Source organism: Marmota flaviventris, chromosome 10 (genome assembly GCF_047511675.1).
Source record: "Marmota flaviventris isolate mMarFla1 chromosome 10, mMarFla1.hap1, whole genome shotgun sequence".
In the NCBI taxonomy this organism is placed as follows: Eukaryota; Metazoa; Chordata; class Mammalia; order Rodentia; family Sciuridae; genus Marmota; species Marmota flaviventris.
The window spans coordinates 119,065,303-119,092,684 of NC_092507.1; the positions used below are offsets into that span (position 1 = coordinate 119,065,303).

At 52.8% G+C, this 27,382-nt stretch overlaps 3 protein-coding genes and 1 non-coding gene across 8 annotated transcripts; 2 read left to right on the top strand and 2 right to left on the bottom strand.

The window, feature by feature from the left end:
* Window positions 1-5,000: 5,000 nt before the first annotated feature.
* On the top strand, window positions 5,001-9,757 carry Gba1 (glucosylceramidase beta 1). Of its 2 annotated transcripts, none has more exons than XM_027920857.2 (11): window positions 5,001-5,158; window positions 5,765-5,849; window positions 6,099-6,290; window positions 6,408-6,554; window positions 6,829-6,962; window positions 7,176-7,348; window positions 7,568-7,805; window positions 8,118-8,342; window positions 8,840-9,003; window positions 9,384-9,500; window positions 9,588-9,757. In XM_027920857.2, exons 1-11 carry the CDS (start codon window positions 5,132-5,134, stop codon window positions 9,691-9,693), a joined length of 1,608 nt encoding a protein of 535 aa, XP_027776658.1. In that variant the 5' UTR covers window positions 5,001-5,131; the 3' UTR covers window positions 9,694-9,757. The 2 variants fall into 2 exon arrangements, with proteins under 2 accessions (XP_027776658.1, XP_027776659.1); XM_027920858.2 differs by lacking the exon at window positions 5,001-5,158 and adding an exon at window positions 5,597-5,661.
* Window positions 9,758-10,213: 456 nt separating this feature from the next.
* Mtx1 (metaxin 1) lies at window positions 10,214-15,491 on the bottom strand. 2 transcript variants are annotated; one of them, XM_027920859.2, is made up of 8 exons: window positions 14,967-15,491; window positions 13,982-14,051; window positions 13,772-13,851; window positions 11,783-11,875; window positions 11,452-11,634; window positions 11,253-11,329; window positions 10,644-10,798; window positions 10,214-10,559 (listed from the first exon to the last, which is right to left on the bottom strand). In XM_027920859.2, the coding sequence occupies exons 1-8, from the start codon at window positions 15,489-15,491 to the stop codon at window positions 10,345-10,347; spliced, it is 1,398 nt and encodes a 465-aa protein (XP_027776660.2). In that variant the 3' UTR covers window positions 10,214-10,344. The 2 variants fall into 2 exon arrangements, with proteins under 2 accessions (XP_027776660.2, XP_027776661.2); XM_027920860.2 differs by lacking the exon at window positions 11,783-11,875.
* Trnaa-ugc (transfer RNA alanine (anticodon UGC)) lies at window positions 12,884-12,956 on the bottom strand. The gene has a single exon. It is a non-coding gene; the product is annotated as a tRNA-Ala (tRNA).
* A 1,008-nt stretch (window positions 15,492-16,499) lies between the features above and the next one.
* Thbs3 (thrombospondin 3) lies at window positions 16,500-26,445 on the top strand. Of its 3 annotated transcripts, XM_027920882.2 has the most exons (23): window positions 16,500-16,578; window positions 17,616-17,822; window positions 18,391-18,647; window positions 18,745-18,847; window positions 19,899-19,925; window positions 20,126-20,208; window positions 20,292-20,343; window positions 20,469-20,617; window positions 20,993-21,133; window positions 21,332-21,409; window positions 21,744-21,896; window positions 22,102-22,212; window positions 22,307-22,414; window positions 22,600-22,759; window positions 22,974-23,092; window positions 23,206-23,258; window positions 23,522-23,715; window positions 23,898-24,076; window positions 24,191-24,239; window positions 24,454-24,650; window positions 24,874-25,046; window positions 25,919-26,058; window positions 26,144-26,445. In XM_027920882.2, the coding sequence occupies exons 1-23, from the start codon at window positions 16,500-16,502 to the stop codon at window positions 26,200-26,202; spliced, it is 2,871 nt and encodes a 956-aa protein (XP_027776683.1). In that variant the 3' UTR covers window positions 26,203-26,445. The 3 variants fall into 3 exon arrangements, with proteins under 3 accessions (XP_027776683.1, XP_071474899.1, XP_071474898.1); XM_071618798.1 differs by lacking the exon at window positions 20,126-20,208 and having other exon boundaries at window positions 20,292-20,336; XM_071618797.1 differs by lacking the exons at window positions 25,919-26,058; window positions 26,144-26,445 and having other exon boundaries at window positions 24,542-24,650; window positions 24,874-24,955.
* Window positions 26,446-27,382: the final 937 nt, after the last annotated feature.

A 27,382-nucleotide genomic window follows, 5' to 3' on the forward strand; every position in this document is an offset into this window, starting at 1 on the left:
CCTTGAAAATGTGGTCCTCCTACCTCAGCCTCCTGAGTTGCTGGGATTACAGGCTTGTGCCCACCATCTTGTGGTTGCTTTATTTTTTGGCACTGGAGATTGAACCCAGAGTGCTATATTCCCAGTGCTTTTTTATAATTTATTTTGAGACAGGGTCTCACTAAGATGCCAAGGCTGGCCTCAAACCTTTGTTCTTCCTGCCTCAGCTTCCTGAGTGGCTGGGATTACAGGCATGTGCCATGGCCTGGCCAAATTATTTTTGTACTAATGCTTTTCACTTATATTTATTTCTCAGTTGTCCTCCCTTAGTCTTTAATTAAAAATTTTTCTGTGTTTTAAACCCAAGACATTACTCTACCACATAAACCCAGGACAATACTCTAGCTGTCTTTTGTTTTGTTTTTTTGGGGTGCTGGGGACTGAACCTCATGCATGCTAGGCACATCTTTACCACACTAAGTTACACTCTCAAACCCCTCGCTGTCTTTTTAAAGCGCTGTACAAAGGAAAAAGAAGAAGATGGCCACCTGGTAAGCCCCTAGTTGCCCACAGTGAGGCCTAGGTGTTTGAGGTGAGGTGCCTCTGGCAGTGGTTCTCAGTCGCCCCCTAGGGGACATTTTGGAAATATATGTGTGTAGCTGAGGCTCTTGAGAATTTAGTGGATGGAGGTCAGGAAAGGCATTCTAGAATGTGCAGAACATTCCTGCACAGGGAAGGATTGTCCTTCATTCACTTGATCTTGAAGTGTTCATCTTTTTTTAAAATACATTTTTTGGTTGTAATTGGACACAAAATCTTTGGTGTTGAGGATCGAACCCAGGACCCCGCACATGCTAAACAAACACTCTCCCACTGAGCCACAACCCCAGCCCTTGAAGTATTCATCTTTACAATATATACAAACATAAAATCAAATATAAGTCAAGAGGATGATATTATATAACATTGAAGAAAAGTTGTTTTTTTGTGTGTGTGGTTTCTTTTTGCAGATCTGGGGATCAAACTCAGGCTTCATGCATGTAGAAAAGTTTTATTCTTATTCTTTAGGAAAACTCCAATCATTTAGAGGATCATTAAGGAGAAGGAATCTTAAATAAAACACACAATGCTCCTAAAAAGACAAAATTACAAATTTGTCCTTGAGGCATGGGCATGGAGGCCCACACCTCTAATCCCAGCTACCTAGGAGGCTGAGGCAAGAGAATACAAGTTTGAAGCCAACCTTTGCAATTTGGTAGGACCCAGTTTCAAAATTTAAAAAAAAAATGAAAGAGGGATGAGTACCAGGCATGGTAGGGTATGCCTGTAATCCCAGTGGCTTGGGAGGTGGAGGCAGGAGGATTGTAAGTTCAAAGCCAGCCTCAGCAACTTAGCAAGATCCTAAGCAACTTAGCAAGACCCTGTCTCTAAATAAAATGCCAAAAAGGGCTGGGGATGTGGCTTACTGATAAAGCACCCCTGGCTTGCATTCCCAGGACTGGAAAAAAAATTTTAAATTATGACAAATTTACTTGTAGATCTAGTTGGCTTTTGTGTGTGACTTATGTAATGAGAGCAGCCTCCAATCTACAAAACAGAATTGGAGGCTTCACTAGGCAACAGCATAACAGAGGGATTTGTAAGGGGAGGACAAGAAAACAACCAAACAACTCTGAACAGAGACAGAGTAGTTAACATAGGTTACTTTTTGGTAAGGGTTAAAGCAGAGGGCTTCCTTATTTTGTGACTCTACACTGAAATCTCCTGTTTTCAGGAAAAGCTGGTGCGTTTTGGGATCTATCACTCTTGAAGTTTCATTTTGATTATGTGTCATTTCGTGTGAATAAATCCATTTTGGCTTGGTCTAATCTGTTGGGAAGTACTCCAGGGGCTCAGGGGCTCAGTCCAAAACAATGTCCTCCCATAATTTTGTTTAACAGTCCATATTATAACTATCTTTACTTAGAAAATAAAATAGAACTGTAATCCCAGCTACTTGGGTGGCTGAGGCAGGAGGATTGTAAATTCAAAATCAGCCTGAAGCCGGGCTCGGTGGTGCATGCCTGTAATCCTAGTGGCTTGGGAGGCTGAGGCAGGAGGATCACAAGTTCAAAACCAGCCTCAGCAATGGCAAGGTGCTAAGCAACTCAGTGAAACCCTTTATCTAAATAAAATACAAAATAGGGCTGGGGATGTGGCTCGGTGGTTCAGAGCTCCTGAGTTCAATCCCAGTACTCTGTCCCCCCCAAAAAAGACCAGCCTGAGAAACTTGACCCTGTCTCAAAATAAAAAATAAAAAGGGCCAAGTGTTGTGGCACATGCCTGTAATCCCAGTGGCTAGAGAGGCTGAGGCAGGAGGATCACAAGTTTAAAGTTAGCCTCAGCAATTTAGTGAAGCTGTGAGCAACTATCTCAAAACTTTTTCAAAAGGGCTGGGGATGTGGCTCAGTAGCTCAGTGCCCTGGGTTCAGTCCCTGGCACACACACACACACACAAAAAAAAAAAAAAGAGTTAAATAAAATAAAAATGATCCTATCTCAAAACTTTTCAAAAGGGCTGGGGCTATTGCTCAATAATAGAGTACCCTGGCTTCAATTCTCAGTACCAGAAAAATAACATAAGAAAACCTCAAGGACAAATCACATTATTAGAGAAATTTGAAAGAAGTGGTGGTATCACCCTGGGAAAAGTTTACAATTTGTAAGGATGATAAGAAGAAACAATGTCCTGTGACAGAGCGTCCCCAGGTTCAATTCCCTGGGTTAAGGAAGGAAGGAGAAACAGAAGATTCAAACTTGGCCTGTAGAGAGGGGAGGAGACTCCAAACCCAACTGGACAGACAAGGGCAGAGGGAGAATGAACTTAATACATATGCCACAGTGGGGCTGGGAATTATAGCTCATGGGTAGCAGGCTTGCTGCTCATGTGCAAAGTTAGCCAAAAAATTTTTTTTCTTTTTCTTTTGTGGAATGAATGAAATGGAAGGAAGGAAGTTACCTGCCCTCCTGAGAACAAGTCCTGAGCAATACTTCCTGGAAAAGCAGGAAGTCTGAAAGAGGTGGATACTGCCCTAGTCACGCAGGTAGTTCAGCAGTTCAATTCAGGAACCTGGCAACTATCCCTGTGCCAGGCGGTCTACAAGGATATGAAACCACCTAGAATGAGTAAGGCATTTCCTTCAAGGAATTCGAGTTCCTTCCATAAACACAGGCCTACCTTGTTACAACATTTCGTGCCAAGCAGTGTACTAGATATATATTATCACATTCAAACTTCACAATAATCCTATCAGGCAGGAGTTATCACTTCCCTTTTATAGAGGAGAAACAGGTTTAAGGTGACTAAGTAGTTTACAGCCAGCATTAATGGCAGAGCCAGGATTCAAACCCTGCTCATCTCACAGAACTATACTTACAGATACAGAAGCTAGGAGAAGAAATGATCAGCCTTGGAAAGGCTTCAGTGAGATAATTCAAAAAAACAGAAAACACTCATACAACAAATAAGTAGTTCCCAGTACCTACTAAGCCCCAGGCACTGGGCTTATCTCACTGACTCTATGATTGAGACAGTGGTATTGCCTCCCTTTACAGGTGAGGAAACTCAGAGAGCTGGGGTTAGTCAGGTGGTATTACGTGTGTCACTGCCACTAAGCCAATTTGATGTGATTCATGAGGCAACATCATGGAAAACCTCCTTCTTGCTACCGCTGAGGGTATACTTTTTTTTTTTTTTTTGGCAGCAGGGACTGAACCCAGGGGTGCTTAAATACTGAGCCACATCCCCAGCCCGTTTTTATATTTTATTTTTAAATTTTGAGATAGGGTGTTGCTAAGTTGCTGAGGCTGGTCTTGAATTTGAGATTCTCCTGCCTCAGCCTCCAAAGTCGCTGAGATTAGAGGTGTGTGCCACTGTGCCTGGCAGAGGGTACAGCTTTGTATAGCACTTTCCAGTTTCTGAACTCCTTCACCAACCTCCCAGTCCTATAGAAAGGAAGAGCGGTTATCATAATCTGCATCTGATGATAGAAGAAGGGAAGCCATGAGAGGTGCCGTGCCAACCACTCCCTCTCTGTCATGCCACCCAAGTGCTAGGTCCCACGCCTGCACTTCACTGGTTAATGACTCCCCTTAGCTTCTCCATGAAGACTTTCTGGATAAATCCCTATTCAGGAAGAGTCCCTCTTCATCCCGGGGAACTCGCAAACTTGTTACCATTTCTGCCTTTCAAAATATCTGTGTGTCTGCTTTGGTGTCTCATGGGTCCCTCTGGGGCAAAGACTGTATTAAACATGTTTGGAGCCTCAGTATTTTGCACAGTGAGCCTCTTCTTGTTCTATTTAAAAAAAATTTTTGTGGTACTGGGGATTGAACCCAGGGGTGCTCTACCACCACTGAGCTACATCCAGAGCTCTTTTCATATTTTATTTATTTTTCTGGGCTGACATAGGAAATTGAACCTGGGGGTGCTTTACCATTGAGCTGTGTCCCGTTTTTTATTTTGAGGCAGAGTGTCGCTAAATTGTTGAGGCTGACCTAGAACTTGTGATCTCCTGCTTCTGCCATCTGAGTTGCTGAGATTACAGGGATGAGCCTTTTTTTATTAGAGTCATTTTATTAGCAGTGTGTGTGTGTGTGTGTGTGTGTGTGTGTGTAGGTATAGATATCCCTCCACTGGGAACTGAACCCAGGGTCTTCCACATACCAAGCAACCACTCTCTTGGGGAGCTACATACCCAACCCTTGTCAGTATCATTTAAATCTTTCTCAAGATGTGCCTGTTGTAATCTCCCTTCTTTGGGATTTGGGATCCGTTACCCAGTTCTTTACTGAAATCTTTGTTCCAGGCTGTTCTCAAAGTTGTCATACACTCATACCTTCCAGAGTTTTATAAAGTGTATAATCTCAACAGCCCAGAAGTCCACTGCCCATTACAAATATGGCCGTGATTGCCTCATTTCCTGTGTCATGTGACTCTCCCTTAGTCGTCACATGACCCATCCACTTCACGTTGCCGGAATTAACCCGCAGGGCTAGCCCAGTTCCAATAGCTGCAGTAGATAATCTGAATCCTTGTTTTTATTTAGTCGATCCTCTATCCCTCTGAGAGTGTGGAACTCCTGAGGTCTTCTTATCCAGTGACTGTGAGGTGATGGAGTTTTCAAGTCGTTTTAGAGAGGTGAGTGAGCCATGGGTCTCAATTGGTCTTGTCATTGCTTCTGAAATCCTGGCCATCAGGCTGTGGAATTTGATGAATGGCAGACTCTCCTTGAACCCAGGCCATCAGGGTTCTTTGAGAAAAACACATATGGAGGGAGGGGTTGAGGTAGAAATGGGCCGGAAGAGAGTGAAGACAGTCCTTGTTTTTGGTGGGCAAAGAGCTGTCACCAGCAGTCGGATTGCAGGGAGGGCTGCACCCAGGAGTCTGTGGGCCTTGTCCCCTCCTTTTCTTTCTTTTTCTTTTTGGTACTGGGGATTGAACTCAGGGTCACTCGGCCCTGAGCCACATCCCAGCCCTATTTTGTATTTTATTTAGAGACAGGGTCTCACTGAGTTGCTTAGTGACTCGCTTTTGCTGAGGCTGGCTTTGAACTCATGATCCTCCCACCTCAGCCTCCTGAGCCGCTGGGATTACAGCAGTGTTCACCGCACCTGGCTTGGCTTGTCTCCTCCTTAATAAAGGTGGGAGACTAGGCTGGGGGCACCCAGAGGCAGTCAAACTCTGGTGAGTAGCTGACAGGAAGAGAGGGGCTTGCCTTCTAGCCATTTCTCATTCTGTTCTCAGGTGGGCCCCAAGCACCCAGGCAGGGTAGTCATGGCTGCCAGCCTCACAGGATTGCTTCTGCTTCAGGCAGTGTCCTGGGCATCAGGTAAGTGAATCCAAGAGGGGAGGATGGCATTGAGGCGCTCCCAGCCTCCTGGTCCTTTGGTAGTCTTCTGGTATGTAGGTGGGAGACTTTCGGAAGGTGCAAGATAAACTCCTGAATGACTGAGGCCAGCCTTGAGGTGGGGGCACAGTGAGGGGATTTTTGAAACTGACGTTAATTTCTTAGCCTGCATGTCCATTCTCCTCATCCGCCTCCTTTGGCCTTGCCTCTGCTTGTGCCCCTCCGTTCCAGGTGCCCGCCCCTGCATCCCTAAAAGCTTCGGCTATAGCTCAGTGGTCTGTGTCTGCAATGCCACCTACTGTGACTCCCTTGACCCCCTGACCTTCCCTGCCCTTGGTACCTTCAGCCGCTATGAGAGTACGCGTAGCGGACGTCGGATGGAGTTGAGTACAGGGACCTTCCAGGCCAATCACACAGGCACAGGTAATCACATGCCCTCATCCCCAAGCCAGGCTGGGTCTACCTGGAGCCAAGTCATAACAGTGGTCACTACCGTTTCTCCCCTGCCTGACAACCCTTCTTCCCTCTGTGTGTCTTTAGGGCTGCTACTGACCCTGAAGCCAGAAGAGAAGTTCCAGAGAGTGAAAGGGTTTGGAGGGGCCATGACAGATGCTGCTGCTCTGAACATACTTGCCCTGTCACCCTCTGCCCAGAGTTTGCTGCTCAAATCTTACTTCTCAACAGAAGGTGAAGGGTGGGGAGGGCAAGTGACATTGTGCAATGGACACGTTTGAGTTTTCCTTGTACTTTTTCACCCTTCCCTGACAGTCGGCTCCTCTCTTCATGCCAATGTAAATAAGATTGCCATGTCAATCTCTGCTAAGTGCCTGGGGACTCTCAGGCCGAGAAGGACATGTTTCTCCCAGGTGCTGACCTCCAAGGTTCCCAACTTAGGGGCGCAAGTTCCCTTTGGCCCCATTGATGATTTCAACTTCCATATCTTACTCATCCTTTTCTGCAGGAATTGAGTATAATATCATCCGGGTACCCATGGCCAGCTGTGACTTTTCCATTAGCACCTACACCTATGCCGACACCCCAGATGACTTCCAGTTGCACAACTTCAGCCTTGCAGAAGAAGATATCAAACTCAAGGTGGGCATTCTCACTGTCTCAGGCCCTAAAGATGCATCAATGTCTGGGGGTTGAGAAGGTCCAGCAAGGGCTATCTGCAGACATGGAACCTTCCCCTGCGGTCTGTTTTGTCCTGGGGTGGGAGGTTGGGAGCTGACGGCTGGACCTGATGCACTGGTTGGGCTAGTCTGTGTCCCAGCTCTGGGTGTCTCTCCTCACTACCTTTGTCTTTAGATACCCCTGATTCACCAAGCCCTGAAGTTGGCCCATCGCCCTGTCTCACTCTTCGCCAGTCCCTGGACATCACCCACTTGGCTCAAGACCAATGGGGCAGTGAATGGGAAGGGGTCACTCAAGGGTCACCCAGGGGATATCTACCACCAGACCTGGGCCAAGTACTTTGTCAAGTAAGGGATCATCAAGGCCATGGAGCCTCAACCAACCCACCCTTTGGACACCTTGGTCTATGTTCCAATTCTACCTGCTTCTACTTCCAGATCTGACTCTGCTCAGCTTATATTCCTACCTTCTGGGCCTTGCAGACTCAGGCCTGTTGGTCAGGGTTCTATTCCCCAGGGTCTTGGTCTAATTTCTTGGCCTTGATTGCTCATGCCCTTTTTCTCCAGGTTTCTAGATGCCTATGCTGCGTACGGGTTAAAGTTCTGGGCAGTGACGGCTGAGAATGAGCCTTCTGCAGGGCTGATCAGTGGGTACCCCTTCCAATGCCTGGGCTTCACCGCTGAACACCAGCGAGATTTCATTGCCCGTGACTTGGGTCCAACCCTTGCCAACAGTACTCACCGTGATGTCCAGCTGTTCATGCTAGATGATCAACGCCTTTTGCTGCCCCGCTGGGCACAGGTGGTAAGGCCCAATATCTCCATGGGTGTCCCAGTGACCCCAAAATATGCCATCCAAATGATTAGCACCAAACTTAAGACTGCCTTCCCTGCCCCAACTCTTGACTTCTGTAGTACTCTGGACTGGGTCCAGGTGTCTAGGCCACCAGCCTCATCAGACATCTAGGACCCCGTGGTTGTTCCCTTAATCCCATCTATTTACATTCACCACACCACCCATTTTTCAGGACTCCTAGTTCCTCATCCAGAACCCTCTCTGCAGGGCTCAGTGTCAGTGGCTCCCCTTCCCCAGTTGTCTTTCCCTTTCCCTGTGCAGGTACTGGCAGACCCAGAGGCAGCCAAGTACATCCATGGGATTGCTGTACACTGGTATCTGGACTTCCTGGCTCCAGCAAAATCCACCCTGGGGGCGACACACCGGCTGTTCCCGAACATGACACTCTTTGCCTCAGAGGCCTGTGTGGGCTCCAAGTTCTGGGAGCAGAGTGTGCGCCTAGGCTCCTGGGATCGAGGAATGCAGTACAGTCACAGCATCATCACGGTGAGCCCCTGTCTCCCATCCTGCAAAGCAGACATCTCTAACCCCTTACCAAAGATCGAGAGCCCTCCTTGCCATCTTGCCCTCTGGGGCAATTTTGGGATATTGAGTCTATTCTGTTTTTCCTTCACATCTCATCACCCTTTAGCATATACTCAGGGCCCTGCCTCCAGTTTCTCAGCTTCCCTTGAAATGCCTCCATCTTCATAAACCCCTCTAGTGAGAGAGCCGAGCATGATGGTGCACACCTGTCATACCAGCTACAGGGGAAGCTGAGGCAGGAGGAGGGAAAGTTCAAGGCCACTCTGGAAACTTAGTGAGATAAAATTAGAAGAGTTAGGGTGTAGCTTGGTGGTAGGCTACCCTGGGTTCAATCTCCAGTACTACCCCCTTCGAAACAATTAAGGAGAAGGATTCCCCCCTCATAGGGCTGAGCCACTGAAGGCCCCCAGCTCCCTCTGTGTTGAGCCTTTTTTCCTTTGCTCTTGTCCTTACTCCAGAACCTCCTTTATCACGTGACTGGCTGGACTGACTGGAACTTTGCCCTGAATCCTGAAGGGGGGCCCAACTGGGTCCGCAACTTTGTGGACAGCCCCATCATTGTAGACATTGCCAAAGATGTGTTTTACAAACAGCCCATGTTCTACCACCTGGGCCACTTCAGGCGAGTACAGGGTGGGTGCCCCCATTCCACACAAGGCCTATCATCACCTGTGCTGGGCTTACATCACTCCATACCAGGAGGGAGCAGGAAGGCGTTTAGGGTGGCAACACTGGGAGAGACACGCCCATCCTCTCTTGCACCATGTAGGCAGGAAGCAACTAGGTGGCATCAGAGACACACACAACCCCTGGGTGCCTGATGCTGGGGCAGGGATGCAGGAGGTCAGGGTCAGGGCCCAGCAGTATAGCTCGAGGCCTATAGAGTTAGGGCAGAGTTTGGGTAGGACTTATGGGTGGGGTGGGGGCTGGGTGGCTGAGTTCTTAGACGAGGGTTTGATGGGTTTGGCTGAGGTCCCTGATGATGCCTGTTCTCACATTTAGCAAGTTCATTCCTGAAGGCTCCCAAAGAGTTGGACTAGTGGCCAGTGAGAAGACCGAGTTGGAAACAGTGGCACTGATGCATCCTGATGGCTCTGCAGTTGTGGTTGTGCTAAACCGGTAAGGGTGAGAGCAGGTCTAGGATTGGCTGGGACCGGTGGTGGGCCTCAGCCGACTCACACTCTCAGCTTCTCCTCTCCTCCCCAGGTCCTCGAAGGATGTGCCTTTTACCATCAAGGATCCTGCCGTGGGCTCCCTGGAGACCATCTCACCTGGCTATTCCATTCATACCTACCTGTGGCGTCGCCAGTGATGGAGCAGATACCCAAGCAAGGACCTGGGTTCAGCATGGGCATTAAAGGGACAGAGTCAGCTTACATGCTGTCTATGGCTAAAGAGGGCACAGCAGGGCTGGGGTGAGCTTATAGTGACGTAAGCCCTTGGGCAGTGGTTTTGGTGACTCACTCTCCTCTCCAGTGGGTGCCAGGGGCTTGAGGCCCCTAGAGAAAGATCAGGAAACCCTAGTGTCCCCCCACTCCGCTCGCTTGTGTTAGGTTATGCTGTGTGCTGGATCCTGTGGAAACTGGGCCTAGCCCCAGGGTGAGCTCACTGTCTGTATTAAAACAGATGGAGTGGGAGTTAGGGAAAGGAGAGACTAGGAAAGCTAGACCCAAGCTAGGTACTATTTGTCTTTCCTGGAGATGCAAGAGTGAGCCGGTGCAGAAGCACTGTCAGCCTTAGGGCAGGAGCCAAGAGCCGTGGGTAGACTCAAGCACCCAGATGCTCCCATGGCACATGTTAGGAAAATGGACTTCCCTTAAAGGAGAGAATGATTGCAGTCAGTGTGAGCAGCTTTATTCTTGGGGGCAGTACCCCATTTCTGGCTATACCAATAGTGGGGAGGCTAAGGGGCCTCTGGAATGCATGATAGTAGAAAAATCAGTCCTAGGAACATGAGGACAAATCATTCCTCTTCATCCTCCTCAGCCATGCCCAGGGCCCGGCTGCCTGGGGTGCGGGCAGGCGTTGCCCTCTGGATGGAAACAATGCCACTGAGCAAAGCATAGCCCACCATGGCTGCCAGGCCTGCCAGCACAGACAGTATCTGGTTCCGACGCCGATATGGCTCCTCCTCAGTCTCTGGGCCTCCTGGTGTCTGGCGTGGGGGTGGCACCTCAGCTGAAGGGAAGAGGAGGAAGGTGGGCAGGGGATCCTGGATCCCGGCCCCCTCTTCCAGGGTTGTTCCTCCCATCTGCCCCTTACCTCCGTCCCAGGGAAAGTAGAGGCTGAGGATGTGGGCACAATAGGCACAGAGGTTATGCAGCCCCCGCAAGTGGGCCTGCAGCTTCCCACTGGGCAGCTTGGCTTGCAGCAGCAGGGCCAAGTGGCTAAAGACAAAGGCATCCAGGGAGGCGGGGCTGGAGCAGAGGAAGAAGGTGAGATGGAGGGGGACCACCGGACAAAGGGGTCAAAATGGAGCTAGAGGAAGAGTCAGCCTTGGAAAGTGGGCTCTGGGAAGCAGGGAGGCCACCACAGGAGGCCAGGACACAAAGTTCTAGACCTGGGAATGGGGAGGGTTCCCCAGGTGGCGCCAGCCTGGCCCTGAATGGGGCTCTATCCCTGGGCTGCATAAAGGGCACATTGAGTGCCCTACAGCCCTGCCGGCCCCTCCTGTGCCTGGCTGTCCTCCCACCCCACCCTCCTATACCACTGAGGAGGCTTCAGCCCCACACACAGCCCTACTATCACCAGAGCCAGTGTCTGTCCTGAGGATCTCTTGGCCAGAGCCCGAGCCCATTCCAGCCCTAGCCCCAGCCCCAGCCTCTACATCTTCTTCTAAGCCACCCATTACACCACTGGAATCAGACTCACGCGTCTCCAAAGAAGAACTTCTGAGAGCCCAGGCGCTGAGAGAGAAGGGTCAGGCACTCCCGAGCTTCTTGGTACAGCTATAGGGAGAACACAGGTAGGCTGCAGCTGTGGAAACCACTACCTCCCCTCCTGGGCACTCCCTTCCTGGCCATCGTCCTTGGGGTTCATGTCATACAACAGCCCCTTATCCCAGAGCTACCTCCTTCTCCAGTTCTTCCTCGTTCTCAGGTCTGTGCTCCCCACATAGCAGCTGTAGCCGCTCCGTGTACTGCCGCTGCATGCGGCCAGGCAGGAAGAAGTTGAGGGGAAAGGGCATTGCCTCTGCATACCACTTCCGGGTCACTTCCACATAGTTCTTGGTGTCTATCCAAAAAGTATGTATCTGGATTGGGTAAGCAAGAAGGAAAAGGAAGGCTAAACCAACGCACCGTCCTGACTCAGCCCATGCTGCTCTGTGTCTCCGTGTGGGTGTGGCATGACCACCTCCCCCATAAGGCCACACTAGTGCTAGGAGATCTGGGCGCACTCACCAGCACTGGGAGCAGCTTTTCCTCTAGGAGAGACATGAAGGCCAGGGTGTCTGCCCCTTGTCGGGCTGACAGATCGTAATCGGCATTGTACTTCTGTTGAAGAAATACCCATGAGGCAGACACTGGGGGGTTGCATGGGTACTTCCCAAAGAGGGAAGGGATGGTACCCTCCCTCACTGGCCTCTGAGTGTAGTGAGGTACAACAAGGAGCTTTTCCCACTGAGGCCCCCTTGCCTGGGCCCAGCCGGTAGCCTGTTGCTGTTGGCAGAAAGCCTGGGCCTTGGAGCCTGCTGGCCGTCAAGGTCCTGCGCCCATTGGGGGGAGGAAGGAAGGCCCAGCCACAAACTAGGAGCAGCTCCCAGAATTTCCACGGAAAGCTGGCAGCACGCCTGCTGACGACAACTTTCTAACAGCAACCTCACCGAACCAGACACCACAAAGCTAGCCGAGTGGAGATCAGATGCAGGTTGGCCTTAGCCCATGCCTCAGGAATAGGGGATGCCATTCCACACTCCCTGGACCCAGCGAGCTCATCATGCTCAGCACCCCCTGGCTTGTTCCCTCACAGCCCAGCTTTGACTATTTCTTCCACTTCACTCCATGGCCTTGGAACCACCACCACCACCACATACGCATTCCACCCGCTCCCCCAGGTCTAACCTGCTCTGCCTTCCCAAGCTTCAGCCTCTAATCACCCCCCTCCACATCCTGAGTAAACTTTGTCCCTGCATACCCTCTTGTGCATGATCCTTAAATCTCTCTGACCTCAGTATCTCCCCTGTGGAATCAGGGTAGTAATCTCTTTCTCTCATATGGTTATTAGGAAATAATTCAGGAGAAAACTCTTGGAATCTGGAAAAGCTCTGTTCATACATAAGGAATCACGGCAGTGGCCCAGGCCCTGACAGGAAATTTGGCTTTTATCTAGATTCTCCAAGCCTCTCAAGCTTCCACTCATTCCCCAACAATTTGCCTGAGAAAGTACAAATGAGAAAGAGGGTCCCATTTCTGACAATGTGTTCTATGTGGAACCAGGCTAGAACTCTTGTAAGAGCATGCTTATTAAATCCTCTAGATGTTTTGTGGGGTTTTTTTTTTTTTTGGTGGTGCTGGGGATTGAACCCAGGGCATTGTGCATGCAAGGCAAGCACTCTACCAACTGAGCTACATCCCCAGCCCAAATCCTCCAGTTTTATAAATAAGAAGCTTTCAGATCAAGAGTCAATGACAGAGTAAGAGTAAAGAACACAGCCTAGAACTCCCACTCTTTTTTTCCCATTCAGTACTGGGAATTTCAACCCAGGGGCAATCTACCACTGAGTTATACCCCTGGCCCTTTTATTTATTTATCTATTTATTGCAGCATTGGGGATTGAACCCAGGATCTTATGTATGTTAGGTAAAGCACTCTTCCACTAAGCAAAATCCCCAGCTTATTTTTTATATTGAGTCAGGATCTTGCTGAATTGCCCAGGTTGACCCTGCACCATGAAACTCCTGCCTTGACCTCTTGAGTTGCTAAGATAACAGGCCTGTCACTGCACCCAGTTTCTTATTCTTCTTGCAATATTCTAATTCCCTGTCCTGACTCCAAGCCTTGTTCATCCTAAGCCCCATATCTAGCCCAAACTAGTGCTTGAAAACAGAGATGTAACCCTTAGAAGTACTTTTGAGTCCCACTTTTGAGGACCTCATCAGAGCCAAATGCTACTCTCTTTTCTCTTCCATGTGTTATCAGTCCTCTCTCCCTCCCTGCCCAGTTTGCAGAAGGAACTATGCCCCTGGATGGTCCCATGGTGCTCTGGGCTTAATCTCTGTTTTTATTACATCACAGTGACAATGTGTATGTCTTCCTCATCAGAATGTGTGCTCCTTGATGCTCTGGGTCATCTGTGTTGAGGTTGGCATATGTCTGGTGCTCAATAAATTAATATTGCACTGAACTGACTGAACTTCTCTTACTTGCAGACCCCCATTCAAGCCACCTACCTCTTTTCGAAGGTGGGTGATGATCTTGTGTGGTACCGAGATGACTTCTCCATGAGTGGTCCGAAGGGCAGGCAGAGTTCCTGACATTGAGAAAGAAGTATGCCCACCAGATCCTTAGCTGCTTATTCATATGTATTTGTATTACATTACTGCCTGTTTCCTGCTCCTCCCCTTGCACACTCCCTTCCTTATCCCCTAGGGACTGGATACCTGAAGGACTTCGCCAAGGGTTGGCGATCTTGTGTACCTTGAGTGGAGCACCAGTAAATCTGGCATAAGTCTGCAGGGAAGGAATCAGAAAGCACCGAGTTCAGGCCCATGGCCTCACGGGGGAACCAAGAACAGAGCTGTTCACAGAATACCATATGGGCCATGCCCTATGCTTAGCACCTTTGTACAAAAAAACAGGTAGTCATTACTATTTTACAATTAGGTAAAACAGAGCTCAGAGTATGGACATGTGGATGATTACAAGTCAGTTAGGAAAATCCTTCCCTCTATCTCCCTTCTTGCATCAATCTGATAGACACTTATCCTTGGAAGATTCTAAATAGTATCCCTCTTCTTGGAAGCATCGATCACATCCTTCTTTGGTGGTCTCTTTCTACCCACATATCTTACGTTTTACAACAGAATATTTTATTAAACTTATTTCCTTTCTGCCAATAACTTGAAGGGAGTGGCCAAGTCTTATTTCTTTGCATGGCAATGTTATGCGTTTGGAAGAAGTCTAATACATGCTTTTAAAATCACAAAGTAAATGAGTGTAATGAACCAAGTCTGTCTGATTCCAAAACTCTACAGTCTGGCTGTGGGCTGTCTGGACCCACAAGCAATAAATGCTGTTTAGAGAAAGAGGGAGAAAGGGGGACTGAAAAGACAGGAATGGAAAGCTGAAGATCCCAGAGATCGTTCGGAAGGGATTGCCCCAAGGTCACACAGCCAGAGGATGGATAAACAAGGACTGGACCCCATCTCCTGAACCCTCAATCAGGCCTCTTTCCATTGCAACAGGAATCCTAGGCGACTGTGGCGTGGGGCGCTGAGCCCACATCGGCCAAGTACGCTCTTTGACTCAGTTTCCCGCACGGCGCCCCATACTGGCGAGCCCTGGCCAGGTTCGGACGCTGGGCTAGTTCGGGCCCCCTCCCCACTCTTCAAGGGCGCAGCAGAGGGCGCCGGCGCCACTCCTCACCAGCACAGCCAGGCTATCCAGGTCCACTGACGGCAACCCCCAGCCCCCTGACCAGCAGAACAGCTCCATGGGCGCCGCCATCTTGCACGCCCTCTGTCCCGGAAGCACCTCCCCGGGAGCTTCTGCCCTCCCCTGCCCGGACCCGCCCCCCGCCGCCCCTCCGGAGGATCGGGGCGGGGGGCCTGGGGAGGCCCCTGGGGAGGCGCGGCTTCCCCGGGTCGGAGAGGCGGTCCGCGGGCTGGAGGCGGAGCCGCGAGCTCCGGCGGAGGGCTGCCGCCCGCCCATCCAGAGGCGGCCCACGCAGTGGGGCAGGGCTGCCGGCCAGGCGCACCTCGGAGAGTCCCGGCGCCTCAGCCGCGCGGAGCCCCGCGTTCCCGGAGGCGCGGCGGGCCTACGAGAGGGGGATCTTGTGCGCCCGGCCGGGTCCTGGGGGCTCCTGCCAGACTGCACGTGGCCTGGCCTGCTCCCGAGCCCCTCGAGGCTCGGCCCCGAGCTGGGGCTGCGGGGGGGTCCCCCGGGCCGCATGTTTTCCACAGCGCGTTATGTTTGGAGCGGGCCCTGCGCCGCCTGTCGCCTTGGAAACAAAACACGGGCGGTGGCGCGGCCGGAGCCGAGGCCGGCTGGGGCCTGGTGGGGGGAGGGGATGTGGGGCTGGCGGGCTGTTCCCTTGTGAGGAGAGCCCAGGCGCCCCTCGGCTTCATCCGGGTCACGGCCCGTCTGCCAGCACCCACAGGACTCTTCAGTCTGGTCCTCGGGTGCTGCTGGCCTTTCCCCTGACTTTCTTTCTTGGCGGTGCTGGGGACTGAACCCAGGACCTTCAGCATGCTAGGCGAGAGCTGTTCTACTGAGCTACACCCCTGTCCTTGTCCCCTGGTTTTCTACCTCCATTCTGTGGTGCCTTTCTTCTGACTTCTTGGCTTCGACCTCACTGACCACTGTTTTAGACCTCGTCCAGTTATCATTAGGAGCTTCCAAACTCCCAAGTTTCCTAGCAATGAGGGAAATGGAGGGATGGGCACACATCATGAAACCCCCTACTCACACACTCTAATAAAGAGCACTTGCTCCGCCAGAGCAGCAAGCTTCAAGCCATGTGGGCATCCACTGGGCACTATAAGCTAGTTTCGGCCACTCCCTTTGGCGTCCTCTTCTGCCCACTGGCATTGCCCATGCCAGGGGTTCCTGCCTTCCCCAACTGTGGCTTCCAGAAAACAGTAGCATTCGGCAGGGCTGTTTGTTGAGGCCCCCAATAACGGGATGATAGAGGAGAGGGAGGCACCTGGGGGCAAGGACCATTAGGGAGTACCAAGAGGCAGGGAGGCCTCCAGGACTCTCCCAGTGCCCCTGGTTCCCGGAGCTGGTGATGCCTCCAGGGTGATTGGCAGCTCTTTGTTTCAGCCCCCCCTCACCCGCCTGCTGGCCCCCCCTACAACTCCCCCCTCCGTCCCTCCGCCCCCCCGCTCCTGCTCTCTCCGCCTAGCCTTTCCCCTCCCAGCCGCCTGCCTGCCAGGGGTAGTGAACCGGCTGAGCGGCATGGAGACGCAGAAACTTCGGGGGGCCCTGGCTCTTCTCCTCCTTTGCTCTTTCGCATCCGCTAGTCAGGATCTGCAGGGTAAGCCTGTCTCCATCCTCCTAGACTCTTCTCTGTCTCCTCTCTATTTGCCCCCAGCACAGGTAGCGGGAGGTTGTGGGCAAGGGGAGAGTCCTGAAATTGAGCCCCGGGAGAGTTCCACTGCCTAGAGTTGGTGAAATTATGGCCTGGTGGAAAGGAGTGGGTACCAGAGATTGTGCGAGTGGGAACTGGCCAGGATTAGGCATGAGGCCAGAGCCAAGGACTCAGGAGCGGGTTGTTAGGACTGCTTGGCTGGGTTGTTAGAGCATCCACAGGCACCCCAAGGGTCAGGAAGAGCAGCCTGAAGGTTGGTGCATTGTGAGGATCCTTTCCCTTCTCCCTGGGCTCCTGGCTGCTGAAAGTCAGGGTGGGGGTGGGGACTGAGAGGTCTAGGCTCTCCCGGAGGTCTGGTGGTGGGATGGGCCTGATGGGTGTGGGAGAGGTAGCTGGAGCAGATGACACAGGCAAAGATTCTTTACTGGCTGGAGGGGAAACCACAGATTGGCCAGGACACAGGAGGCAGAAGAGCTGGGTCTTACATTCCCTGGGGGGTGGGGGAGCCCAGACAGTGGGAGGGTGGGAGCCCTCAGTGGGCAGCTGTTCTTATCCAGATGAGTGTGCCGAGTCCCCAGGATGGGAGGAGGTGGACCAGGGTGTGGAATGAGCCAGACCCAGCAGTGGAAAGAGAAGCTGCCTCCCATTTCTGCGCTGTGGGCACCAGGTGCCACTCCTGCCTCATACCAGCACAGCGTCTCCCTTGCGCCACCTGGTGGGGGCATCTCAAGTTTGTGGGATGGTTTCTTATTTCCAAGTGAGTCTCAGGTCTGCAGGTTCCCAGAGGGAGGTAACAGGCAATAATGAAGGAAGGAAAGATTCACTGCCTCCGGCTGTCCTCTGATAACAAAAGGGTGGAGTTACACTGCTTGGTGGTGTGGTGGTGGGTAACTAGGGATGCCCCACCCCTGAGGGCTCAGGGGAGAAGGCAGGTCTTAGCACTTGACTCCTTCTTCTGACCTTGATCACCCCTGCCTGGCCAGTAATCGACCTGCTGACTCTGGGTGAGTCCCGGCAAATGGTAGCTGTGGCAGAGAAGATCCGGACAGCTCTACTCACTGCTGGGGACATCTACCTCTTGTCCACATTCCGCCTGCCCCCTAAGCAGGGTGGTGTCCTCTTTGGCCTCTACTCTCGCCAAGACAACACGCGATGGCTGGAGGCCTCTGTTGTGGGCAAGATCAACAAAGGTGACTGGTGGGCATCTTCTTTTCTGCATCAGTGATTCCCTTAAGCGCTCTCCCTCATCCCCACAACAGGTGCCTCTTAATTCTCCTTGACCTCCTCTGGGAACCACGGTTCCCGTCAGGCTGTGGCCAGGCACCAAGGGGCACAGTAGGGGTTATGGAATGCGTAGTAAATCAGGAGGTCAGGTGCCCAAATAGCAAGGTGAGGTCTGGTATTTATAGGTATGGGAGGCTGTACTTAGGGATGCCCAGAGAGAGGGTGAGACATCTCTGTGCCCCAGCAGTGACAGAGATCCCTCAGATCCCTGGACAGGTCAGTGGGTATAGAACTAGCTGCCACCCTGGCAGAGGATAGGTTGCTATGATGCACTGAAGACTAAGAAAGTCCCTGTCTCTGAACCAATTTGAAAACATTTGTTTGTATACCCATTATTCGCAAAGTGTTGAGAGATATACAGCTGATTTAGGGATGGTAGCCCCAGAGATGTGGTATCCAGAAGAGTTGATCCACGGCTCAATGGGACCCAGGGGATGGGGGATAGTGCCCGTACTGACCTCCCCTCCCGGGCAGTACTGGTGCGGTACCAGCGGGAAGATGGCAAAGTCCACGCAGTGAACCTACAGCAAGCAGGCCTGGCTGATGGCCGCACACACACAGCTCTCCTGCGACTCCGAGGTCCCTCCCGACCCAGCCCTGGCTTGCAGCTCTACGTGGACTGCAAACTGGGTGACCAACATGCCGGCCTCCCAGCACTGGCCCCCATTCCTCCAGCAGAGGTCAGTGGGCTGGAGATTAGGACCGGACAGAAGGCTTATTTGAGGATGCAGGTAAGCAGGAAAGACCCTCCAAGTTGTGTGGAGACAGTCTGCACCAGTGGGGGGAGGAATTGGTAGAACTACTTTACCTGCTGTCCCCTCCCCCCAGGGCTTTGTGGAATCAATGAAAATTATTCTGGGCGGGTCCATGGCCCGTGTAGGAGCCCTGAGTGAATGTCCCTTCCAAGGGGATGAATCCATCCACAGTGCAGGTAACAGAGACTCCTATTATGAGGCCATGGGTCTGTGGTTTCCAGTGACTCTGTCCTTCTGATTTCCTTTCCCCTAACACCCATTCCTTTGGCTCATCTATTCCTGGGACTTCTGACCCAATCTTTTACCCTCAACTCCATGATCTCCTATATGGGAGGTTTAGGTAAAAAAACAAACAAACAAAAAAAAAAAAAACAGGTGTCCCTGTTCAGGTCACCCAGCCTAGGCCAGAAAAGTACCATGATCCAAGAGAGGTCCAATTCTGAGGATCCCTGGGAGACAGTGGGGAGGAAGGCACTTTCTGGGTCTTGGCCAAGATCCTTGTTTCAGGTTTTTGTAGGTCCTCTTGGTCGCTGGCATCTACCAGCAGTGTCTCTGAGCATTGCCCATCTGCCTGGTCTCTCTGACAGATACCCGAAGGCTCTTATACAGGAAGAGCTCTTGGAGGAAGCTTGGAAAGGCAGAAATGGAATGTACTGGGGCCCTTGTCCTGGTCTGGGTGGCCTCTCACTGGGACCCATTCTGCTACTTCCATGCCTGAGAACCAGGGGAATTTTTTTGTTGTGTGCCAGAGATTGAACCTGGGGATGCTTAACCACTGAGCCACATCCCCAGCCTTTTTTGTTTATATTTTATTTAGAGACAGGGTCTCATTTGAGTTGCTAAGTGCCTTGCTAATTTGCTGAAGCTGGCTTTGAACTTCCAATCCTCCTGCTTCAGCCTCCCAAGTTGCTGGGATTACAGGTGTGCGCTACAGTGCCCGACAAGAATTTGGATTTTGACTTCCTATAAGGCAACTCCCCTTTGAGGGTCAGAACTGGTGCTAGCTGGGGATGCGGTTGAGATAGAGCTCTTGGCTAATGTGTGAGGCCCTGGGTTCCATCCCCAGCACCCCAAAAGCAAGACAAAAAAATCGGTGCTGCTTTCTCACCAACTCTGCCCTTGTGCTATGCAGTATCTCATCTTTATTCTAAGGCTCCAGCCTGTTCCCTTCTTCCTTTCTCCTTCCCACCAGCCTGTCCCCCTGACCATGTCTTCTCTTCTCTCTAGTGGCCAGTGCACTGCAATCCATTCTAGGTGAGTAGGCCATGAGGTGGGGAAGGGGTGAGGGTGGGGAGGAGGCCCCAGGCTTGAGCAGCTGCCTGGAACCAAGTCCTCTTCAGTCAGGTGTGGGTGGGTCTTAAAAGGTAGGGGATGGGCAGCAGTGGCTTGTTGCCCTTGGAGGGTTCAGGGCTGATGCCCCAGTTCTGAGCCTCTCCACACATGGGCCCTGACAGGAGAGCAGACTAAGGCGCTGGTCACCCAACTCACCCTCTTCAACCAGATCCTGGTGGAGCTGCGGGATGATATCCGAGACCAGGTTTGGGTGGGCCAGCCAAGGGTGCTACCAGTCCAGGGGTGGGGTGGCAGATGCTGAGAGCTGACTCCTTCCCATTTTTTTAGGTGAAGGAAATGTCTTTGATCCGAAACACCATCATGGAGTGTCAGGTGTGCGGTGAGTGGGAGAGCAGGGGAGGGCTCCAGATGGCACCGCTATGCTGCCCACCTGTGGCTTTGGCTTCCCTTTCTAACCATGTGACTGGTGATCTCTGGGTAGCTCTGACTGTCCCTGCCTCCCAGGCTTCCATGAACAGCGTTCCCACTGCAGCCCCAACCCCTGCTTCCGAGGTGTGGACTGCATGGAAGTGTATGAGTATCCTGGCTACCGCTGTGGGCCTTGTCCCCCAGGCCTGCAGGGCAACGGCACCCACTGCGATGACATCAATGAGGTAGGGGAGGCAGAGCCCACATGGGTGCAGATAATTGGGGTGAGGGTATCAGGAAGGGCCCAAGAGGCTGGGGAAATGTTGATTGGAAGCAGAGGAATCTGGGGGTTAGGAGAAGTCAGAGACCAGCAAAAAAGTGAGATGGGAGGTAGGCAGAAGACTGGAGGGCCACATGGAAGGAGCTGGGGAGTGGAAGGGCCGTTTGAGCAAGGGGTACAATTACAGATTGCAAATCAGAGGGAGGCTGGGGTGCAAATCAGGAGCACCATGAGAATGGAGAGGGAGAGTTGTGGAGCGGAGAGAACAGGAACACTGGTTCCAGGATCATAGGCCGAGGTTCTCTGGAGAGAAGCCTCATATCTGCTTCCCTGCCCTCAGTGTGCTCACGCTGACCCCTGTTTCCCGGGCTCCAGCTGCATCAACACTATGCCCGGCTTCCACTGTGAGGCCTGTCCTCGAGGCTACAAGGGCACCCGGGTGTCTGGTGTGGGAATTGACTATGCCCGGGCCAGCAAACAGGTCAGGATGGACAGTCTGTCTAGAGAAGGGGATTCTGGGTGGGACATGGGACACTGGTGATAAATGGGGTGAGGCTGACTTCGTATTGGCTTGGGGTCTGGACTTATTAATGCTCATGATAAGGCCACACCAATGCCTTCTCCTGTATTTGCGGAGAACTACCCTTGGTCTGGTTCCACCCAAAGTCTGCCCCTTCAGGTCTGCAATGACATTGATGAATGCAACGATGGTAACAATGGTGGCTGTGACCCAAACTCCATCTGCACCAACACCATGGTGAGCTGAACACCCTGTCTCCAGGGGTGGTGTTAGAGATGTATGACCCATCGTCAAATTTCCTGCTCTCTTCCTCCTTCCCTGGGGTTCTAGAGTCCGTGTTCACAGGGACCCTACTGCCTCTAACCAGCAGGGACCTTTAGCAAGTTCTCAAGCATCCTTATTTGAAAAATGGGGCCATTATCTACTTTGAAAGATTGTCCTGAGAGCCTAAAGGAGAAACTAATATGCCCTGTTGGCTGTGAGGGCAGGTGCTATACCCTCAGGGAGGGCAGTGCCAGTCCAGGGCACCTGGTGGCCCCAGCCTCTTTCCCGACTCTACTTTCTCTCTCAGGGATCTTTCAGATGTGGTCCCTGCCGCCAGGGTTTCCTGGGCAACCAGACCCAGGGCTGCCTCCCAGCAAGGACCTGCTTCAGCCCAGCCCACAGCCCCTGCCATGTTCATGCTCACTGTCTCTTTGAACGAAATGGTGCAGTGTCCTGCCAGGTGGGCTGGGAAGGACAAGGGAAGGAAATGTAGGGAAAGGGCGAAGACTAGTGAACATGTTTAAGGTTGGGGGGACTTCGTGGAAAAGGGTGGTGGGTCTGGGCCCAGGAACTGGCTAGTGGGAAAAGTAGGGCCTAGAGAGGGAGTGGTGGGGCATGGGAAGCCATCCCAAGTTGCTAATTCCTGCTGTTTGTGTCACCCCCAGTGTAATGTGGGCTGGGCCGGGAACGGGAACGTGTGCGGGCCTGACACGGACATTGACGGCTACCCGGATCAGGCGCTGCCCTGCATGGATAACAACAAACACTGCAAGCAGGTGCAGGGGCCGGTGGACCAGTGTGGTGGGGAGCCCCAGGCTGGGTCAGGCCAGAACTCATCCATTCTGTTCTCTCCCTCCTCCTGAACTTCAGGACAACTGCCTTTTGACACCTAACTCTGGGCAAGAAGATGCTGACAATGATGGCGTGGGGGACCAGTGTGATGAAGACGCTGACGGGGATGGAATCAAGAATGTTGAGGTGGTCCCCAGACCTTCCTGCCCTCTGCAGCTCCTCTGCTCTCTTCGTCCTGTTTGGTTCTCTCTGGCCTCTCCCATAATCCTGCCCCTTGACAGTGCTCTAAGAAGGTTCCAGAACTCCAGATTACGGAGCTCTAAACCTGTGGCCCCGGACAGGTGGATCTTCCCCTCTCATTTCTTGACCAGGACAACTGCCGACTGTTTCCCAACAAGGACCAGCAGAACTCAGATACAGATTCATTTGGTGATGCCTGTGACAACTGCCCCAATGTTCCCAACAATGACCAGAAGGACACAGATGGCAATGGAGAAGGAGACGCCTGTGACAACGATGTGGATGGGGATGGTGCAGGCCTGGGGCTCAGGGGCAGGCTGGGAATTTGGATAGAGGGGATGAGTCAGGGAAGCTAGGAGGTCTGTGAGAATTGGGAGGCATGCTGTGGGAGCTGGCCTGGGTCAGAGAAGATGACCAACATAACGGAGAGCAAGCTCAGGACGTTCACCAAGTTAGAAGAGACGTGTTCTAGTGACAACTCTGTGCTTTTCCCCATGTCTTCTAGGCATCCCCAATGGATTGGACAATTGCCCTAAAGTACCTAACCCGCTACAGACAGACAGGGATGCGGATGGGGTGGGAGATGCTTGTGACAGCTGCCCTGAAATGAGCAATCCTACCCAGGTACAGGGGAGGGGAAGGGTAATCAGTGGAAAGCCCCAGCCCTTTGGATGGGAAGTGGGTCACCATCTTCAGAGTTATCAAGAGGAGATGGTGAGATCAGGCCCCTCTCTCAGACAGATGCAGACAGTGACCTGGTGGGAGATGTCTGTGACACCAATGAAGACAGGTGGGGTCTTGGCCAAGAGACAGTCTCCCAGGGGATATTTTACTTTCTTCTAGTCCATTCTCACTTCTCTCTATGGCTCAGTTTTCATTCTCTATTCCCATAATCTCCCTTCCATTCCTATTGCTGGACCTTCACATCTGGCTGACTGCAAGGGGTCTGGATGGAGGGCAGGCTCAAGACTCCCCTAAGCAGAAGACAGGGAAAGAAAGGATGGATGGGGGGACTTTGGACAGCAATTATTTGGTGACTGTTTTTCTGAGCAGCGATGGGGATGGTCATCAGGATACCAAGGACAACTGCCCACAGCTGCCAAATAGCTCCCAGCTGGACTCAGACAACGATGGACTTGGAGATGAGTGTGATGGGGATGATGACAATGACGGTGTCCCAGATTATGTGCCTCCTGGTCCTGATAACTGTCGTCTAGTACCCAATCCCAATCAGAAAGACTCAGATGGTAAGGCTTGCTCCAAAGAGGGTTGGACTGGTTTGGACTTTGCTCAGGGGGAGGTAGCAAGCCCTGCAGGGCAGTAAGGAAGGGCAGGTAGGGAGAAGTCAGGAATGCAAGATCCAGGAGGTGACAGTGTTGCCCATTGGCAGTGGCTAGCCCTTCCTGAGCTCCTAGCCTTATCTACCCAGGCAATGGTGTTGGTGATGTGTGTGAGGATGACTTTGACAATGATGCAGTAGTCGACCCCCTGGATGTGTGTCCTGAAAGTGCAGAGGTAACCCTCACGGATTTCCGAGCCTATCAGACCGTCGTCCTGGATCCTGAGGGTGATGCTCAGATTGACCCAAACTGGGTCGTTCTCAATCAGGTACTTAGACTCGGCAGTGGGCTGGGCAGGTACTGTCAGGCCAGACCACCAGGTAGGGCCTAGGTGGGGTAGTACACCTGGATCAGGGCTTATTTCTTTCCTGAACAACCCCAGGGCATGGAAATCGTTCAGACCATGAACAGTGACCCTGGCCTGGCAGTTGGTATGTACGGGGTCATCCAGTTCAATAATTTCCAAATGGAAGAATTCTTCAGGGACAGAGCATGAGGGAGGAAAGGGAGGGGAAAGATGGGCGAAGGCAACAGAGAAGGCAGTGGACAAGCTGGCCACACATACTGCAGGCACCCCTTCCCAGTCCTCCTGCGGTGGGCCACTTGCTGCCCCTGACCTTTACCCCACCCCTACCCCCACCCCAGGATACACAGCCTTCAATGGTGTGGACTTTGAAGGCACCTTCCATGTGAACACAGTGACTGACGATGACTACGCAGGTTTTCTCTTCAGTTACCAGGACAGTGGCCGCTTCTATGTGGTCATGTGGAAGCAGACAGAGCAGACCTACTGGCAGGCCACACCTTTCCGTGCTGTTGCCCAGCCGGGGCTGCAGCTCAAGGTAACCCAGCTGCCCAGTTTCCCCAACCTAGGCCTGTTCCCAAAGCTCTCCCCTGCCAACCCCAGGGCCTCCTCTCCTGCCTGATCGGGAATCCTCAGGACTCTGGCCTGCAGGTCGGCTCTGTGGGCCTCCTTGACTCCCTTCCCACCTGTACGTACCAGCCTTGTGTTTCCCTTCTCTTTGGTCCCATGGTTGACCTAGTGTCTTTGCCAATGACCCCCAGGCAGTGACATCAGTGTCTGGCCCAGGTGAGCACCTCCGGAATGCCCTGTGGCATACTGGCCATACCCCTGACCAGGTACGGCTGTTATGGACTGACCCACGAAATGTGGGCTGGCGTGACAAGACCTCCTATCGCTGGCAGCTGCTGCACCGGCCTCAAGTTGGTTATATTCGGTGAGGAGAGGGGCCGAGTCCATCCGGAGGACCCCAGGCTGGGGCCTTTCCTTCCCTTTTAGCTGGGACTCACCAGTGACCTCTCCTCTGCTCAGTTCCTCAGTGCCATGGGTAGGGACCATGGCCACTTCTCTCCATCTCCCTTCTCACCACAGACAGGACCTGTAGCCAGTGTTGGGCACATCATTCCTTCTCTGTGCCCCATTTTTCTTCTGTAAAATAAGAGCATTGAGCTAGATGCCCTCAGACCCCAGGCCAGTCTGTACGGGGCCCATCACTTCCAACCTCCTAAGTGGCACAGCCCAGAGCCTACTTCATCAGCAGCTGACCTGGAAGGGATTTTACAGAGGCCCAGACCTCCCAGGCCTCTCAGTTCAGCACTTTGTCCACAACTTTGCAGTTCCCTCCCACAAGTGTCCCTAGTTGATGGGGACAACTGGAGAAGGGAGGGGAAATGGGTGTGCTTGGAGGCTGGACTTTTTTCAGTCAAGAACTCAAGAGTCCTGGGGCCTGGGGTTGGTGCCCCTTTAAGGTGCCTAGTGCTGTGGGGCGCCAGAGCTGGGGATAAAGGGGGGTTGACTAGAGCCTGGGAAGCGGGTGACTTCACCCCCCTGCCCATTGTGCTCATCGCCATGGCAACCCAATCCTCGCTTGGAATGTGGCTGGTGCTTTGAGATGCAAAAGGGGCTGGACAAAGAGCTAGGGGCCCCTGGCCTGAGAAAAGCACCCCCTTCCCTCCCCTTTCCTCCTCTCCCTTCTCTCTTCAGCCTGGTGAGCTCAAGGGGGGCTGGGATGAGCAGGGCCTGGGACATGGAGGCACTGTACCCACTGGCACCTTAGCACCAACGGACACCCACCCCTATCCTGGACAGGGTGAAGCTCTATGAGGGTCCCCAGCTAGTGGCGGATTCTGGGGTGATCATTGACACATCCATGCGAGGGGGGCGTCTTGGTGTATTCTGCTTCTCCCAGGAAAACATCATTTGGTCCAATCTCCAGTATCGATGCAACGGTGAGGCTCTAGACAGATCAACCTGACCCCTCACATGTCCTGGAAGAGTCACATTCTCTGACCTTACTTATTTCCCCTTCTTCAGACACAGTGCCCGAGGACTTTGAGCCATTCCGGAGGCAGCTGCTGCAGGGAAGGGTGTGAGGAGGTGGCCACCGGATTCCTGATTTTAGACTCTCGGGCCTTGGGGTCCATCCTGGAGACTCTGAGGTCTAAACTACAGCCCCTCAGCCAAACATAGACCCTCCTCTGGCACCCGTCAGTTCAGCCCCAGTGGGGCAGCACCCCCACTGTTCAGGTGTTGGGACATTTTCAAGGGGTACTACTCAGGTACTAACCCCAGGAAAGAAAATAGCAGATTGCCATAAAGTTCCAGTTGTTTTCTAAGCCAGTGCAATTGCTTGTTTAGGGGTTTTCTGGGTTAGGGTGGGAATCAAGAAGGAACCTGAGGGCGTCAGAGGAAAGCTGGTAGGCTAGAAGTTAGAGAGCTAAGGAAAGTTTGGCTGATTTGGGTCGCGGGTGGAGAAGGTGCCAGATGGGGTTAAGTGAAGGATGAGGTGCTGTTCGGAGGATGGCTAAAGTCCTCCCAGCCCCACTTACTCACGGTGGCAGCGGCGACACTCCAGTCTATCTTAGATCAGCCGGTATCGAAAGCCAGGAGGGCGGGGGCTGCCCCGCTTGAGGAGAGGGGGAGGCCGGGGGGCCGAGGGGGCCGGAGGCCGGGACGAGTGCAATATTGGCGGGGGAAGTAACAACACTGCACCGCGTCCCGTCCCTCCCGCCCGCCCGGGGCCCGGGATCCCACTCCCTACAGCCTGAAGCCAGCCGGGCTCAAGGACTGGGGTGCACTTTGGGGAGTTGGGTTCACCTTAGAAGCAGGCCAAAGACTTGGCGCCTCTAAGGGTGAAGGGGATGGTAAAAGGGAGGGGGTAAAGGGAGAAGGGGAGACCGCGGTGCCCAGGAACGCCGCTTTCCGACGCCCGGGCGTTGCGCGCGCTTGCTCTTTAAATACTCAGACTGAGCGGCGCGGAGCCGTCACCATGGTGACGCGTGTCCCAGCAACCGAACTGAATGGCTGTTGCCAGGCAACTCCAGAGTTGAGGTTTGGGGCCGCCCACCTAGATATTCCTACTTTCTCTAACGGGCTGGTGGGGGGCCTTCCCCGCCTCCAGCCGGCTCGCGAGCGCGCGGACGTACCGCGCCCAGCGCCGCCCACGGGCTACGGCGCGGCACAAAGCGGTGCCTTGGAGGCCGAGCCGCGGGCGCGGGAGCGGTGGTGCCCCGCTCCTGCCTGGGCTTTCCTCCAGTCTCGCGCCATGCAGGA